Source organism: Hyperolius riggenbachi, chromosome 10 (genome assembly GCF_040937935.1).
Source record: "Hyperolius riggenbachi isolate aHypRig1 chromosome 10, aHypRig1.pri, whole genome shotgun sequence".
Lineage (NCBI taxonomy): Eukaryota > Metazoa > Chordata > Amphibia > Anura > Hyperoliidae > Hyperolius > Hyperolius riggenbachi.
Window position 1 is genome coordinate 150,119,242 of NC_090655.1, and position 17,214 is coordinate 150,136,455.

Sequence of the window (17,214 nt, forward strand, 5' to 3'; positions counted from 1 at the left end):
ATTACATCTATAGCTTTCCCAATATCTACATTTTCATTCACCACTTCATAAAAGCTGAGCATGTTGGTGAGACAGGACCTGTCTTTAGTGGTTGCTTGAAACTTCTGGTTAAAGAGAACCTGAGGTGGGTTTTAAGAATATTCTCTGCATACAGAGGCTGGATCTGCCTATACAGCCCAGCCTCTGTTGCTATCCCAAACCCCCCTAAGGACCTCCTGCACTCTGCTCCCTCATAAATCACAGCCACGCTGCTGACAAACAGCTTGTCAGAGCTGGCTGTGTTTATCTCTATAGTGTCAGTCTGCTGCTCTCCCCGCCTCCTGCAGAACTCCAGTCCCCGCCTGCATCCCTTCCCTCCCTGCTGATTGGAGGGAAGGGACGGGGGCAGGGACCGGAGCTATGCAGGAGGCGGGGGAGCAGCTGAGACTGACACTACAGATGTAAACACAGCCTCACAGCACGGCTGTGATTTATGAGGGATTGCAGAGTGCAGGGGGACCTTAGTGGGGTTTGGGATAGCAACAGAGGCTGGGCTGTATAGGCAGATCCAGCCTCTGTATGCAGATAACATTCTTTAAACACACCTCGGGTTCTCTTTAACTTAGCCGTTTCTCCAAGCACTCTCGTTTCCTTTCACATCCCAGGAGGAATACTGATACATTGAAAAAATAAATAGAACTCTATTCTGATCCACATGCAGTAAAAAAGCAACAACCACTACCACATGAGGTGACACATTTCAGACCAATAATTCCTTGAAGCAAACCTGTGAGGAAATGTACTGGCAGAAGATGAAGAGGGATGCAACGCTGGAACAGTGAGATATAGGAGGATGTGATGTAAGTATTAATCTTCTTTTTTGCTTCATGCATGCTTTAATCATAGCCATAGGGATATTACTATACAGTGTTCTCCCCAGGCTCTTTTAGGTGGGTGCCCCACCCGGCTAATTTTGGTGACCACCCGGCTGTCATTGGCTTTCCTCCTCCTCCTATGCAGTAGGCAGTGTTTCACTGGTCCCCATCATGCCCCAAATGGCTACTTTTTCGTTCCACCCGGCTGGAAAAAAATTCTAGGGAGAACACTGCTATATTTTACCTCTATTGTGGTGAACACCCACATGCATACAAATACAAACTTTTAAAGGACATCTGAAGTGAGAGGAATATGGAGGCTGCCATATTTATTTCCTTTCAAGCAATACCAACTGCCTAGCTATCCTTTTAGCCAAAATCCCTAAACAAGCATCTGCAGATCAGGTGTTTCTGACGTTATTGTCAGGTCTGGGCTGTATGCTTGTTTCTGGCGTTATTTAGACACTACTGCAGCTAAAGGGATAAGCAGGACTGCCAGTCAACTGGTATTGTTTAAAAGGAAATAAATATGGCAGCTTCCATATTCTTCTCACTTCAGTTATCCTTTAAATGAGAGCCATACCCCACTGTGAGGATGATCTAGACCACAGGTCTCAAACACAAGGTCCACGGGCCTAATGTGGTCCTCCTTGCCATTGTATGTGGCCCTCAAGAGATTCCAGTGTGCATCATTGTAAACAGCAAAAGAAAGCCCATGCACTGCCTTCCTCTCTGAAGGAGCACACTGGTGACCATGTTTGTAATAGGGTACACACACATCTCCCCACATTGCAGAGGAGCACAGCAGAGCTGTGTAATATTTAACTGCTCCAGTGCTGCATGTCTCTTCTGTTTTTCCTAGCAGCTGCATGCGCCATGCTGCATACCTCCAGCTCCTGAACATGTCGTGCATTCGGAGCCAGAGGTATGCAGCATAAAGCATGTGGCTGTCAGGAAGATCAGAGGAGACCCAAAGGAGCACTGGAGCAGATAGATATTGAACTTCTCCACTACAGTACTCTGCAGAAGGGAGGAGCAGGCCCCCCATAGTTACACCACTTAGTTTTAGACTGTTCAGTAACAGTTAAATCGTTAATAAACAATTTGGCCCTCAACTTAGAAAATGTTTTAAGTTTTGGCCCCTTACATGATTGAGTTTGACACCCCTGTTCTAGGCAGATTAACCTATGCATGACTCACAAAACAGGTGGACATGTTAAAAGCAACAGTTTAGGAAGAGAAAACGGCAATTGTGAATGAAAACAATGGCAATAGTCACAAGCTTTATGCAACAAATGTGAAAAATGTAAAAAAAATAAGTGAAATGCACAAAAGGAAGCAACAAACTAAGGCCTCTTTTATACAAAAGGCTGACAGCAGCACACACAACTAATAGTCAGCTGCTCCTATTTCTGTGCAGGGTGTATGCAACCAGCTGCAAGCATCTAGTGCTTACGATGACCACTACATGTGCAACTGAACCGCCTTTAGCCAGTCCTGGATGCTACATTGGGTTGTTTTTTTTTAATGGCTGAAAGAGCCATTTAACATACAGAGCATGTTATACATGGGTTACTCTGTCTAGATTGATTTCATAGGGTGGGGTATGGCTGTCAATGAAATGTTTGTATTTGTGTTTTTTCACTAGCACAGGTTGGCTGTGATTAAAGCACCTGAAGTGAGAGAGATGCGGAGGCTGCCATATTTATTTCCTTTCCTTTACAATTTCAGTTGCTTGGGAGCCATGCTGATATTTCATGCTGAGCCACACACCTGATACAAGCAGGTGGCAAATCCAGTCAAACTTCAATCACAGCGCCTGATCTGCATGCTTGATCATGGTCTGTGGCTATAAGTATGTGAGGTAGAGGATCAGTAGGACAGCCTAGCAGTTTGCATTGTTTAAAACAATATAAATATGACATCCTCCATATCCCCTCTCACTTCAGTTGTTTTTTTAAAGCAGTAGTATCAGCCATACTATGCCAGGGGAAAAAAAAACACATATATAAGTAGATAAATACTTGATCTAGTTACATAACACATGTATTGTACTGTCCACGTTTTTGATTTCAGAAAATGTTATATAGTAAATGAAGAGAATTCTGTTCCTGGTGGGAACCATGTCTTTTGCCCATAGTTTAGGCTAAATCCTGATTTCATTTCTGCCCTTTACCTTTTGTTCTTTTCTCCTACAATCGCTGAGTCACCTCAGCCTTGCTTGTAAACTCAAGTGAGCAGGGGATCGTGATTCAGATAAACAGCTAGGCAGGGAAATAAATGGAAGAGGAGGAATATATTATAGACAAAAACCCCTAGCATGCAACTGTTTGGCACTGACTACTAAAGGGCCAATGCTCCTTAAGTATGTGATAACTCCAAATCATAACAGCAGAAAAAGTTTTGAATGCAGGATTAGCATCTTTATCACTTAATACACTCAGACCAGTTGCTGTTGAAATTTGATTTTTACAGTGACAATCCCGCTTTAAGTCCTGTTGGTTTGAAACATGCCAGCTCCTGTGGTGTTGATCATGTTTTTTGTTGTTTGTTTTCTCCTGCTTGGGGATCAGAATAAAGTTTATTTCTTTTTGCAGAGTGGGTGCGGAACTTTATTCAATTCATTTAGAAATAAGTGCACATATTGAAGGTGGAGGCAGAACGGAAAGGTCTTTGTGAGTGGCAGATCTTGAATTGTATCATAGCTACATTTGTCTAGATTAATTATTGTGGTTGTTTTTCTGTACTTCACAGTTCTCAAACAGAGGACCCTCCATTCCTGGTTAGGACATAAAGGACGACGAACAGAAGAGCATAAAAGGTAATTATTTTTCAATCTACTATATAATCATATATTAATTTTTAGATTATTACACTTAATTGTACACAAATTGGCAGGAGGTGCCCCAAAAGTGAATGTCTTACATCAGTCTGAAGTTACAGATATTAATTTTATTTTGATTGACACCAGAAAATACGACGCGTTTCACGGCATCTTCCTGCTTATTCAGGTCTACAGTACATTGTCTTAATGCAGCTGCACGCACAGACTTGATGTGCCTATGCATAAGACACTGTTCTATAGACCTGAAGAAGTGGGCAGGTCCCGTGAAATGCATCATCCTTTCTGGCGTCAATCAAAATAAAAATAATTTCTATACTTTCAATCTGAATTGATTGCATGTAACATTTGGGGTGCCTCCTCTCAACTTGTGTACAGTTTAGGGGCTGGTTCACACTGTAAGAGTTTTTTTAAAAGCTAGTGATTTGAAAAGCTCTTGCTAATGCAATGCTATGGGGTAGTTTTACAAAATCACATCACTCCAGTGAGAACACACATATGATTACATTAGCAAGAGCTTTTAAAATCACAAAGCGTTTAGAAAAGCTCTTGTGATGTGAACTAGCCCTTACCCTTCCCTTGTAAGTAGTATTTGTTTCATTTATTATCCCATTGCCTGAAAATACTACACAATTTGGTGCTCCTGGAGTTCTCTGGTTTTTGGGGTTTTTTTTGTGAGTCACCTGAATTTCATCCAACAGATACCCTTCCCTTGATTGGTTCAGTTTCGAGTCAGAGACAATTTGCATGGAAACAGAATTCAAGATCATCTGTAAGAAGCTTGCCATACTTTGTCTGGCATCGTGCTGCTTTCTGCATTGCGGGACAGCAAGTAAATATGTAACTAGATGAAATTACTTTCAGTGGTCCTCTGCAGACACGTTCAGTTTCCATTTTCCATTTGCGTATAAGCTGAGGAACCCCTTTTTCCTTCAGAAACCAGAAAAAGTTATTGACTTGCCTATAAGCTCCCTCCCAGTATAACCCCCTCCACAGTAGCCAGATGTGCCCCCAGTACTAGTTATCACACCTCCCCATAGCCAATTTCCAGACAGGAATAATCCTTGATCATTGCACAAATGACACAATGCTGCACGATCGACTTCACAAGCCAGAAGACACAGGTAGTCTTGAGCAGAGCATTCTGCACACCATGTTGTAGGGGATGGGGGGCAAGGACACAGCAGGGAGCCAGCTGACAAGAGCAGGATCACTAGCGCAAGATCCTTACGCTCCTCTGCCTGTAACGAAACCTACTTCGCTATCGTTCTACTCCACTGACTCGCATTTAAGCCAGGGGGTAACTTTTCAGCACATTTTTTTTTTGTGCTGAAAAATTAGGCTTATACATGAGTATATAAGGTATTTCTTACAATATGCTAATCAGATCACTCTGTTCACAGTAGATAAACTGCTAGTATTGTTCATTGACCGATTTAAAAAAAACTTTCACAAATATAAAATGATAAATTAAACACAAATCAGGGTGACCAGTAGGTGTTCTTCAGGTTATATAGTCTGCTGTATGTCATTCTGGACCCTGGACAGAAGCTGATCAAATCTGAAACAAAACACAAATCCATGACAAATAGAACAGTAGAGGCAGGAAGAAAAGAAAAAAAAATACTTAACACCCTCACAGACCTGCAATGCATGAAGAACTTCTCGAGTGCCTCTGGAGTTCCTGGCCTCATAAACTGTGCTCTTTATGCCAATTTCTGTGGCAATGGGTGGACTTGCCACACCCTGTAGGTAGGCGTGGTCTGCTGATCTTCATGGTATAAAAAGAATAAGGGATACCAACTCTAGACATTATTTGAACAAACTAGTATCCATGTAAAAAAAAAAAAAAAATGCCACAAAAATGAAATGTATATCACTTGTCTACACAAAGAGGGAACATTTAACACCCAGACTCCTCCCAAGATAATAGTAAATACAGAACTATACTGTGAAAAACTTTGGAGGAAGTTTCATTTAAAAAAATAACTCCAACTGAACTGTTAGGGCTTGTTCACACTATTATGATTATTATTATTTAGTATTGATATATTGCCTACATCTTCCACAGTGCTGTACAGAGTATATTGTCTTGTCACTTAACTGTCCTCAGAGGGGCTCACAATCTAATCTCTACCATAGTCATGTGTCTGTATATGTATCATAGTATGTGGCCAATGTCTTTATAGTGTGTTAGGGTGAAGCCATCTAACTTACTTACTTACTGAATGTTTTTTGGATGTGGGGGGGGAAACCATAGTGCCCAGAGGAAGCCCATGCAGACACTGGGAGAACAAACTCATTCCTTACAGATAGTGCTCTGGCTGGGAGCCCTGCAAGGCGAGAGAGCTAACCAATACACCACTATGCTGCCTGTACCACTGTGTCAGCTTTAATGCAATCTGCAACAACATATGAAAATCCATACACTTTGATATTTGTATTAACATCTGTGTTGTGCATTGTGTGTGTATTCCTTATGGAAGATTTGGCAGAAGGATGATCTGGTTGCCCTAAAGCCATGTGACTTAATATATGCAGTGGCTGGATAGTGTAGTGGTTAATGGCTCTGCCTCTGACACTGGTGACCTGGTTTCGGCTCTTCCTGTTCAGTAAGCCAGCACCTAGGATCCTTGGGCAAGACTCTCTAACACTGCTACTGCCTATAGAGCGCACCCTAGAGGCTGCAGCTCTGGTGCTTTGAGTCTGCCAGGAGTAAAGTGCAATATAAATGTTCTGTGTCTTATAGAGTAGACAGAGAAACCATCCATTTATGTGCAAAAAGAGGTTCAATCTTGAGTATAAGTAGTTTCAAAAACAAAATCAAATCCAAAAAGTTTCAGTAAAAAAAAATGTAATTTTTCTCTTTCTGCCAGGTCACAATTTCCACACCGTTCAGCTTTTTGGAAGAAAACATGCACATTTTCACATCCTTGTTTCCAGAGCATGCAAACATTTGCATATGAATGAAAATTTTAATGCGAATAAATAAACATGCTGTAAAACGGAACCCTGCCTTAGAACAGCTGGACAAGCCTGACTTGTCTATACTGTTTCCGGCTATTTTTCCCTGGATGAGTCCATACCGCCAGGGAGGTTGAAAGGCCATCTCAAGATATAGGTGTGCTTTATATCTTCTAATGGTTCAGAAATTTGGAATAAAATGTTACTTTTTGTGTTAAATAAAACTTCTGCATCTAATAATCCTTGCCCTAAAAATGTATTTATGTGAACCGAAACGGAGGAATTGAGGGAGCTAGTACCATGCTCTGCGTTTGAGGCTGCTGCTGCTTGGATTGCATACTCCTGCTGTTCATAATAGCAGGCACAGGCTGAGCCTCTCTACACTCTAGTCTGTGGGGCTAGAAATGAACAGGTTTTTGGGTGCTGATCAGGTATATTAATTTATGTGAAATCTGTTAATCCAAGAATTCCTGAACCGTTAAACTGCATATATCAAAAAAGTGTGCTGCAGTGATTTTAGCGCCGGGGATAACCTCTAGTAGAATATTGGTAAATTATCAATATTCTCCTGTTGGGCTCTACCTAACTCTAATTCTGTAAGGTTTACCAATATTTTTTTTGCTGTTGCCTAGCCTAACCATATTCTCACTTGAACCCTCCCTCTTACCATGCCTAACCTACCCACTGCGCCACAATCTCTGCAGATATAAGTGACACCTTTTGTTGCTTAAAACTCCCCCCAGCATTTGCACCACCTAATTATAATCATCGGGCACTGCCAATGCTCACAATACCCCTTGAGAGCTAATAAAACAGCAGTTAACATTGCAGTCTATGCAGCGCCCATTTTACTGGACGACTGTTGGTGCCAAAGTTGCCTGTTTCGGTTAAAACCATCTCTGCCAGTAAGTGGACAGGATTAGGAAAATGCTTGTGCCTGGAGCGGAGCTTCTTCATTATGTATGTCTGCTTTCTTTATATCTAAAGTTGGCTGTAAATAGAGGATGAGCATCTCGTAAAAACTTTTTACTTAAAAAAAAAAAAAAAAGTTGAATAAATGATTGGATGACATGGACAAATGTTCAGTGTTTGACATTACCGATAACCACAACACATTTTCATACTTACTAGATTCCTCTGGCCAGCATTGAATAGTGGATGGAGCTGCTTATTAGCCAAATAATATGCACGCGATGGAATGATTACTCATTTAGGGAGAATTCTTTACACTTTAATTTTAGTGTGTGTGTGTGTGTGTGTGTGTGTGTGTGTGTGTGTGTGTGTGTGTGTGTGTGTGTAACCATGGGTCATCTTGGGTAGGAAACTTAGGTCCCATAGTCTCCAGTATCCTGTTATACTATTTGTATCTCTTCGTAAAAAGCTTTGACAAAAAAACCTTGTTGTGCTGAAATACCAGACTTATGTGGCACTCTGAATGTGTTACAGAATAATGGCAAAAATGAAGCAATACTATTAAACTAAAATAACAAATCAGTTAACCCCTCAAATATTATATACCTCAACTAATTGTCGCAGTATTTAGTGCTTGTCTGGCATGATATAGAATATCTAAATCATGAACACTACAAATGACACAAGCCAACGCTGATGACATTTATCTGTACATTTACTATGGGTGCTACATGTGCACCATCTGATGTTTGCACTTAGAAGTGTGGGAAGAAAAATAAACGTTTCTAGATCTAGCAATTGTAAAACTGAGAAATGGGATTGAAATAAGACCCTTAGCCTACAGCCTGGCATTTGCAACAAACTAGATGACTTAGGGCTGGTTCACACGGACGTCTGTCCCGCATTTACCACCGGGGTCCGGGATTCGCTGTTAAAGGGAGCATTAACTTAGAGGTATATGGATGTTTCCTTTTAAACAATAGCAGTTGCTCGGCAGCCCTGCTGATCTCTTTGGCTTCAGTAGTGGCTAAATCACACACCTGAAACAAGCATGCAGCTAATCCAGTCTGACTTCAGTCAGAGCACATAATCTGCATGCTTGTTGAGGGGCTGTGGCTAAAAGTATTAGAGACAGGATCAGCAGGGGAGTCAGGCAACTGGTATTATTGTAAAAGGAAAAATCCATATCCTTCTCAGTTTAGGTTCCCTTCAAACGCTCCCATTCATGTGAATGGAAGTGTTTGTACTGGGGTTTTACTGGTGTTTGCATGAACGCGACGTTCTGATTCCGATTTTCCCCTTTTGAGGTGCTATTTCTAGTGTCCAGGGTTGTTTAACCACTGGGGACAAAAAAACGTAGATTGCGACGGGAAGCCACTAAGAGCTGTCGAAAGCACAAACACCACACCATCGAAGGAGACGCCCAGTGCAGTCCATGTGAACCAGCCCTTAAAGTGGGAGTTAGTCTTTCATAACATTGTATACTTGTTTCCCTACATTGTATTACCCATAGAGTTATCCTTACCCCATTTTTTTTACAAAGTTATGTCATCTGTAAAACTCACAAGTCCTCCAGCACAGAATGTCAGAGGGGCTGGGAACGGTCACTGCAGGAATAAATTATGCTAAATTCATTCAGAGATCTTTTAGAGTGAGGAAAACATTCTACTTCATGTTTACAGTCACACTGAATCCTGCAAAAGAGAAATAACTTTTTTGCATTGTAATCAACTGCAATTAGTACAAAGACAATTGAGGAAGCATGTAACTGATTAGCTTTTGAGCAAAATGGAATGGAACTGTACACCTTTAATGTGTGAACCAAGCCATAGAAAACTAATACAACACTAACAGGATAGGACTGGAACAGAAATGTACAGATTTATGTATGAACCAAGCCATACAAGACTGATGCAAACTGAGAAAAAAGTGACTGGACAGAACTGGAACGAAACTGTACACCTTTTATACATGAACCCAGCCTATCGCTGTATGCTGAAAAACTGATGCGTTTTAACTCATTACTTGTTTGGAGCAGTGCACTATTGTATCAGCTTTCAGTTAAAGTGTGTAGATATGAACTGACCCATAGGGAAAACACTACCTTCACCTGCTTATCATTTTTCCATTCAATTATAACTGACAGATACTGATTCAGTCTGAAAGGACTTGAGGACCAGAGATTTATACCCCCCTACTGACCAGGCCATTTTTTACAATTCGGCACTTCACAACTTTAACAGTTTATTGCTCTGTCATACAACTTAGCACCCAGCATCGCTGACCGACAGGCTAAGCTCCCGTCAAATCATGCTCCTTGCGAGATTACTCCATATGGCAGCATGGAAGAACAACAGAGCCACTGGGTGGCGGTCGCAGGGTGGTTAATCTTTTCAATAAATATACAGTTAATAATTGTTTATGGAAGCTCTTAAAGAGACACTGAAGCGAGAATAAATCTCGCTTCAGTGCTTATATTCAGCAGGGGCATGTGTGCCCCTGCTAAAACGCCGCTATCCCGCGGCTAAACGGGGTCCCTTACCTCCCAAATCCCCTCCATGGTGGCCGGGGATCTCTTCCTGATTGAGGCAGGGCTAATGGCCGCAGCCCTGCCTCACGCGTGTCTGTCAGTGCGTATCTCCGCCTCTCCCTCGCCCCTCTGTCTTCCTTCGCTGAGAGGGGCGGGGGAGAGGTGGCGATGCGCCGCTGATAGACGGCGCTTAGAGGCAGGGCTGCAGCCGTTAGCCCTGCCTCAACAGCAGCAAAATCTACGACCAAGTTGGTCGTAGATTTTGCAGGGGTGGATTTGGGGGTGAAGGGACCCCCGTTTAGCCGCGGGATAGCGGCGTTTTAGCAGGGGCACACATGCCCCACACGAGATTTATACTCGCTGCAGTGTCTCTTTAAGGGTGTGCTAAACTGTTAGAGCAGAGCTGACATTTTGACTATACTTACACTTCCAAGATTGAGCATGTGTGCCCTCTAAAGGTCCCCATTAACAGTACAATGTTTTTCACCAAATACGATCTTTGGACGAATGCGATCTTTGGATTTTTACGAACGAAAATTAGCAGTTTATGAATGCAATAAATAAGGAATGATTCGTTGGTTGATTGCTAAATAGGATAAAATCGATCCGAAAGTCGGATTTTATGATCTGTTTGAAGAAAGAATCGTTCAGTAAATGGCGATTTAGTTACGATCCTTCAAACCGCATCAAAAGATCGCATTTAGAGAAAAATTGTACCGTTAATGGGCACCTTTAGAATAATGTCCACTGGTGTATAGTCTATTCGGATGCCAAGAATTGGCTGAATTTATGCGACACATTTATATATGGACAGCATGTACTATTGTTCAAACCGCCTGCCTCCCCCAAGTGCTGTAATAACAGCGCAGGAGATTTGGGCACAGCTGGCGCCACCATAGACCGTAATAGGAATTACGGCTATAGCAGTGCACAGTGAGTAATTTCTGTGCCGTCAGAAGACGGAGCGGAAGTTACTTTTAAAACACTGTAATTCAACCTCCAGCAATAGTTAGAAGCCGAATTTACATCATTCCCCATTATCCACATGGACCTAGAGGGGGAATAGTATTTAACGCCGCCGGAATCTTGTGCAGCAGCAGGGTAAGCCATCCCGGCGGCGAGATCACAGGCATGCGCCTCCCCTTACCAGCAGCAAGTGCAACTTACTAGCAGCACGTGCAACTGTTTGATATACAGCCTGTCGTGTTGCCTATCTGTAGATCTGGATTACAGAAGCTGCTCATAGTACCAGTGCACACCAAAACCCTCTAGCACAGGGGTCTCAAACTCGCGGCCCGGGGGCCATTTGCATCCCTCGATACAATATTTTGTGGCCCTCGCCGGCAAAAGCTTCCTTATAGTTCGCTTCAGTGCTCCCAAGTAATCCGCTGCATCCCCGCCGCTAAACAAGGGCTGCAGAACCCCCAAATCGCCCGAGGGGCAATCCGCCGGCATTTCCTGGAAGGGGCAGAGCTTTCAGCTTCAGCTCTGCCCCTCCTGACGTCAATCGCCGCACGGATCACCGCTTCTCCCCGCCCCTCTATGAGAAGATCAGAGTTTTTCTTAGTCACTGTGCTGGGTTTGGATTCTAGAATACTCAACCCTATACCTAACAACATCCCTGTAGTAAATACTTTGTGGCAACAGACTACCCTCAATGTTCTGGTATATTTGTGTTCTTCTGTTAAATTTCTATTCTACTTACATACTGTCCAGTGCATGTGACCTAGATCCAGTTCTGATATTTGATTATGTTCTCTTTGCTTTATTGTTTCAATGTTGTTATATGATGAATAATTTGTTCAACATTAAACAAAAATGTGTAAGACACCCCAGCCATGTGAAAATGTTGCTGGCGCTGCTGGGTAAAGTCATTTATTGTTTTATCGTCATGCAGGTGTCATAGTAAAAATACCAATCACCATATATGTATGAAGATGAGTTCAGATGAAAAGGGTGAAGTCCATCTGCAAAGCAACATGAGCAAAGAAAAGCAAGCTTTGGAGAGTGTTACCTCGGTAGGTACAGAAAATAAGACTGAAGATCACAATTTAAACAGTGCTGAAATTGACAATAAATATGAATCTTCATCAGATAATGATGTAATCTGTCTAGACAACGAAAGTAATATAACAATGACCAGATCACCTCCAGATCAACCCCTTACGAGCAATCCCACATCTCCAAATTCTGAAGTGTCAGATAACAGCCAGATAGACTGTGTACCAGAGAGTCCCCTCTCAGACCAGTGTGGTATAGACTCAGGAGCAAGTGTACAAGACACCGAGGCTTATGAATTTGAAGATTTACCATTTTCAGAAGATCAGGAAAGTGAATCTGAGACCTCCACAGAAGGGGACAAGAAGAGCAGTCGTGGTCCTAAGGTTGAACATGAGCATTCACCTTTAACAGAAGATGACCAAGAAAAAGCCAAGACCGTTCTGAAGTCTGAAATTAAACATGACTCTAGAGCTAGAGAACACACTAGTGAACACAAGGAGCGTAAAGCAAAGGACAGTGAAAGACAGAGAGTTGCCAAAATATCTGATCATCTCTTTCCTGGGAAAGAAGGGGAAACAAGGTAGCGTGTTTGTGTTTAATTCTCATCAGCATGCAAGCATGAGCATGTAATAGATTTGCAACAAGTGTAGGTATTATGATTGTGGTTTTATGATATGCCAATGATTTAACTCTGGTCAGAAACCTTGTCTTAATTAAAGAGGCCTATAAAAGTGTTGCTGAAATATTACAGTTATCTCTTTGGCAGTTGTTTGCTGGCTTTCCTTTGTCTTGCCTCTGAACGTGTGAATGTTGATTGTAACAATTAATTTTTTTAGGAGAATCTTATCATTGACCACAGCTCTGTAGTGAAAACTTGCTGCTAGTGGAATGTGTGGGTAGTGGTTGTATTATGCAAGTAACTGATCAATTTAGTAATGGTTTATAACACTTTCCATTTAGCCCCGCTGACTTTATGCAGGTTTTTCCAAGTGTTTGGCCATAGGTCCTTTAGAACTAGATATCATTTGATCTACATTTTAAATGAATCCATGAGCAAACATAATTACTGTAGTTTTGTTTAACCTACTGGTTTATTGGAATTTGTGTATTGGAATCTGTATGTTTGAAATTATGTATACATTGGCAAATGGACAGTTTTTAAGGCCAATGTGAACCGGGCCTTAGCCATTTGTTAGTACTTGATGTGCAGTTCTGTGTTGTATTATGGTGCCACTGTTTGGTGGCAGGATTTGAAGCTTAAGCACAGTTTTGTCACAGGTCCTTCTCGGCATGGTACAAAACTTTCATTTAATACTGATACTGACCGACAATAGGTCTTACTGATACCATTTCTATGTGCCCAATTGTGACCTTTAACCAACTCACTAACTATCCTTGCCCATAACCAATCCTAGATGCCCTACTATTGCAGAAATACTATTGAACACAAGTGTCGCACAAAACATTTTTCCTTCGTTTGAGAAGTATTGGGGGCATGGATTGTCCATGGCAAGTTTCAACTACTTTGGGATAGTCTTGATTGTTCATGAAAAAAAATCACTGAGAATTAAGGCAAAGGTGTTGTTCTAGAAACTATGCATATGGATGTTTCTTTCCTCCGAGACTTAGCACAGTTTGTTAAAGATTAATGACTAGAAAAGAAGACCCATAAAGAATAGCACCAATCAAGAGTATAGTTTCAAAAATATGTATACACATTTTTATTGTATACATATTTCCATTGAAAAGTGGGGCGAAGCCCATGGAACTAGTGGGACTGTCTTGAGGGGATCCCAGTCACTCCTTTGCTGCGCTGCCCATATCTGCTCTTACACGCTCTTTATTTCTCTATGCAGTTTATCTATACAGGCTGCTCCTAGGTTTATTTGAAAGTGTAATATGCAGTTTGCCACATTTTTTTTTTTTTTTTTTTTTTTTTTTTTTTTTTACAGGATTGTGTTTTTTCTTTGCACTATAGCACTTTATTCATGGTTTATTTTATGGATATTGTCATAGCTACACTAAATATATATTTTTGAAGGGTATATGTTTATCACTTGTTATAGCACTTTACTGAACCCGAGTTCATCCACCTGTGAGTTCCTTATTGGAACCCATTAGGTTGGTTATTCTATATTGGCTTCTCCTATATACAACTTTGTTATTGGGTGTACTTATGATATGTTGTTTGCAATATTTATCATATTCATTTGCATGAGCATGATTGTTAGCAGCAAAGTGATTTAGGACGACAGGGTCTGTTTTACATAGTTACATAGTTATTTTGGTTGAAAAAAGACATACGTCCATCGAGTTCAACCAGTACAAAGTACAACTCCAGCCTGTTTCCTCACATATCCATGTTGATCCAGAGGAAGGCGAAAAAAACCCTTACAAGGCATGGTCCAATTAGCCCCAAAAGAGAAAAATTCCTTTCCGACTCCAGATGGCAATCAGATAAAATCCCTGGATCAACATCATTAGGCATTACCTAGTAATTGTAGCCATGGATGTCTTTCAACGCAAGGAAAGCATCTAAGCCCCCTTTAAAGAGACTCTGAAGCAAGAATAAATCTCGCTTCAGAGCTCCGTGTTAGCAGGGGCATGTGTGCCCCTGCTAAAACGCAGCTATCCCGCGACTAAACGGGGGTCCCTTCAACCCCAAACCCACCCCCGCCGCAAGACTTGGTCACAAGTTGGTCGTAAAATTTTCTCTTCCTGGAGGCAGGGCTAATGGCTGCAGCCCTGCCTCCAGTCGCGTCTATTAGACGCGCATCGCCGCCTCTCCCCCGCCCCCCCGCCCCTCTCAGTGAAGGAAGACTGAGAGGGGCGGGGGAGAGGCGGAGTTACGCGGCTGACAGACGCGCGTGGGGCAGGGCTGCGGCGGTTAGCCCTACCCCAACCAGGAAGCGCTCCCCTGCTGTACGGAGGGGATTTGGGGGTGAAGGGACCCCCGTTAAGCCGCGGGATAGCGGCGTTTTAGCAGGGGCACACATGCCCCTGCTAACTATGAGGTCTGAAGCGAGATTTATTCTCGCTTCAGACTCTCTTTAAATGTAGGTATAGAGTTTGCCATAACGACTTCCTGTGGCAATGCATTCCACATCTTAATCACTCTACTGTAAAGAACCCTTTCCTAAATAAATGGCTAAAACGTTTTTCTTCCATGCACAGATCATGTCCTCTAGTCTATTGAGAAGGCCTAGGGACAAAAAGCTCATCCACCAAGCTATTATATTGCCCTCTGATGCATTTATACATGTTAATTAGATCTCCTCTAAGGCGTCTTTTCTCTAGACTAAATAAACCCAGTTTATCTAACCTTTCTTGATAAGCGAGACCTTCCATCCCACGTATCAATTTTGTTACTCGTCTCTGCACCTGCTCTAAAACTGCAATATCTTTTTTGTAATGTGGTGCCCAGAACTGAATTCCATATTCCAGATGTGGCCTTACTAGGGAGTTAAACAGGGGCAATATTATGCTAGCATCTCGAGTTTTTATTTCCCTTTTAATGCATCCCAAAATTTTGTTAGCTTTAGCTGCAGCGGCTTGGCATTGTGTACGATTATTTAACTTGTTGTCGATGAGTACTCCTAAATCCTTCTCCAAGTTTGATGTCTCCAACTGTATCCCATTTATTTTGTATGGTGCTAGACCATTGGTACGACCAAAATGCATGACTTTACATTTGTCAACATTGAATTTCATCTGCCATTTATGTGCCCATATAGCCATCCTATCCAGATCCTGTTGCAATATGTGCCTATCTTCCTGAGTTGATGATTCTGCACAATTTTGTATCATCTGCAAAAATAGCAACATTGCTCACTACTGCATCTACTAGGTCATTAATAAATAAATTGAAGAGCACTGGACCCAGTACAGACCCCTGTGGGACCCCACTGCTAACAGTCTCCCATTTTGAGTACGATCCATTGACCACAACTCTTTGTTTTCTGTCCATTAGCCAGTTCCCTATCCATGCACACAGACTCTTCCCCAGTTCTTGCATCCTCAACTTTTGCACCAGACTTTTGTGGGGAACAGTGTCGAAGGCCTTTGCAAAGTCCAAGTATATCACATCTACAGCATTCCCAATATCCATATTAGCATTCACTACCTCATAAAAGCCGAGCATGTTAGTCAAACAGGACCTGTCTTTAGTAAACCCATGTTGATGCTGAGAAATAAGATTATTTTCTACTATGAAGTCATGTATAGTATCTCTTAGTAACCCCTCAAATAGTTTGCATACAACTGATGTTAAGCTTACAGGTCTATAATTTCCTGGATCTGATTTTTTGCCCTTCTTAAATAGTGGGAAAACGTGGGCTGTACGCCAATCCACTGGGACTCTGCCAGTTGAAAGAGAGTCACAAAAGATAAGATAAAGGGGTTTATCTATAACTGAACTTAATTCCCTTAGGACCCGAGGATGCATGCCATCTGGGCCAGGTGCCTTGTCTATTTTTAATTTATTTAGTTTTTCCTTCACTTCTTCCTGCTTTTAATTTTGGACTACCAAAGGTGTCATATTAAATTTTTGTAATAAAGACAATGGTATTCATATTTTTGAAACTATCCTCTTGAGTGGTGCTGTTCTTTAAGGGTCTTCCTTCCTAGTTCCTAACTTATGGTTTTGGACTCTAGCACGCTCAAATTGCAGGTGTTGCAGACATTTCCTTTTGGTTACAGTTTGTTAAAGAGCTCAAGGAGGAAAATAGCAAAGTCAGACGCCAGCTTTATAGTCTTTGAAGAAGGTAAAAGAAAACCCGCCAATATACTGGTGTTCATTTTAATAATTCAGTGGCCCTCTTGGAGAAATTTGCCAGTGTCGCCCCAGATTCTCATTCCTCACTCAAATCAAGCTGATGCATATTGATCAGGTGATTAGCATTCGCCACAGTTTTTCTGCAACTTTCCAACTTTGCTCTCAAATCGATAGCTATAATTAAAAACAGGTCGTGGGAAAATTGTTTTAACCTTTATTGAACTAAGTGGCATAACGGTAGCCATTCTGCAGAGTAGCTCAGTGGATCTGTTTAATATTTACTTGCTCCAGTGCTGCTTCAGGTCTTCTCTAACTTCCTGCCAGCCACACACACACT

The 17,214-nt window shown here is 41.8% G+C and overlaps 1 protein-coding gene across 4 annotated transcripts in view; it reads left to right on the forward strand.

The window, feature by feature from the left end:
- The window catches only part of LOC137536555 (poly(ADP-ribose) glycohydrolase-like), a 201,845-nt gene that overhangs the window by 9,978 nt on the left and 174,653 nt on the right, over positions 1–17,214 (forward strand). For 2 of the 4 annotated variants that reach the window (XM_068258794.1, XM_068258795.1), the window contains one exon: positions 3,609–3,675. In XM_068258794.1, coding sequence (XP_068114895.1) covers positions 3,609–3,675 — 67 coding nt within the window. Of the gene's footprint in view, positions 1–3,608; positions 3,676–11,999; positions 12,684–17,214 lie in introns of those variants that run through there. The other 2 variants (XM_068258792.1, XM_068258793.1) reach the window with 2 other exon arrangements.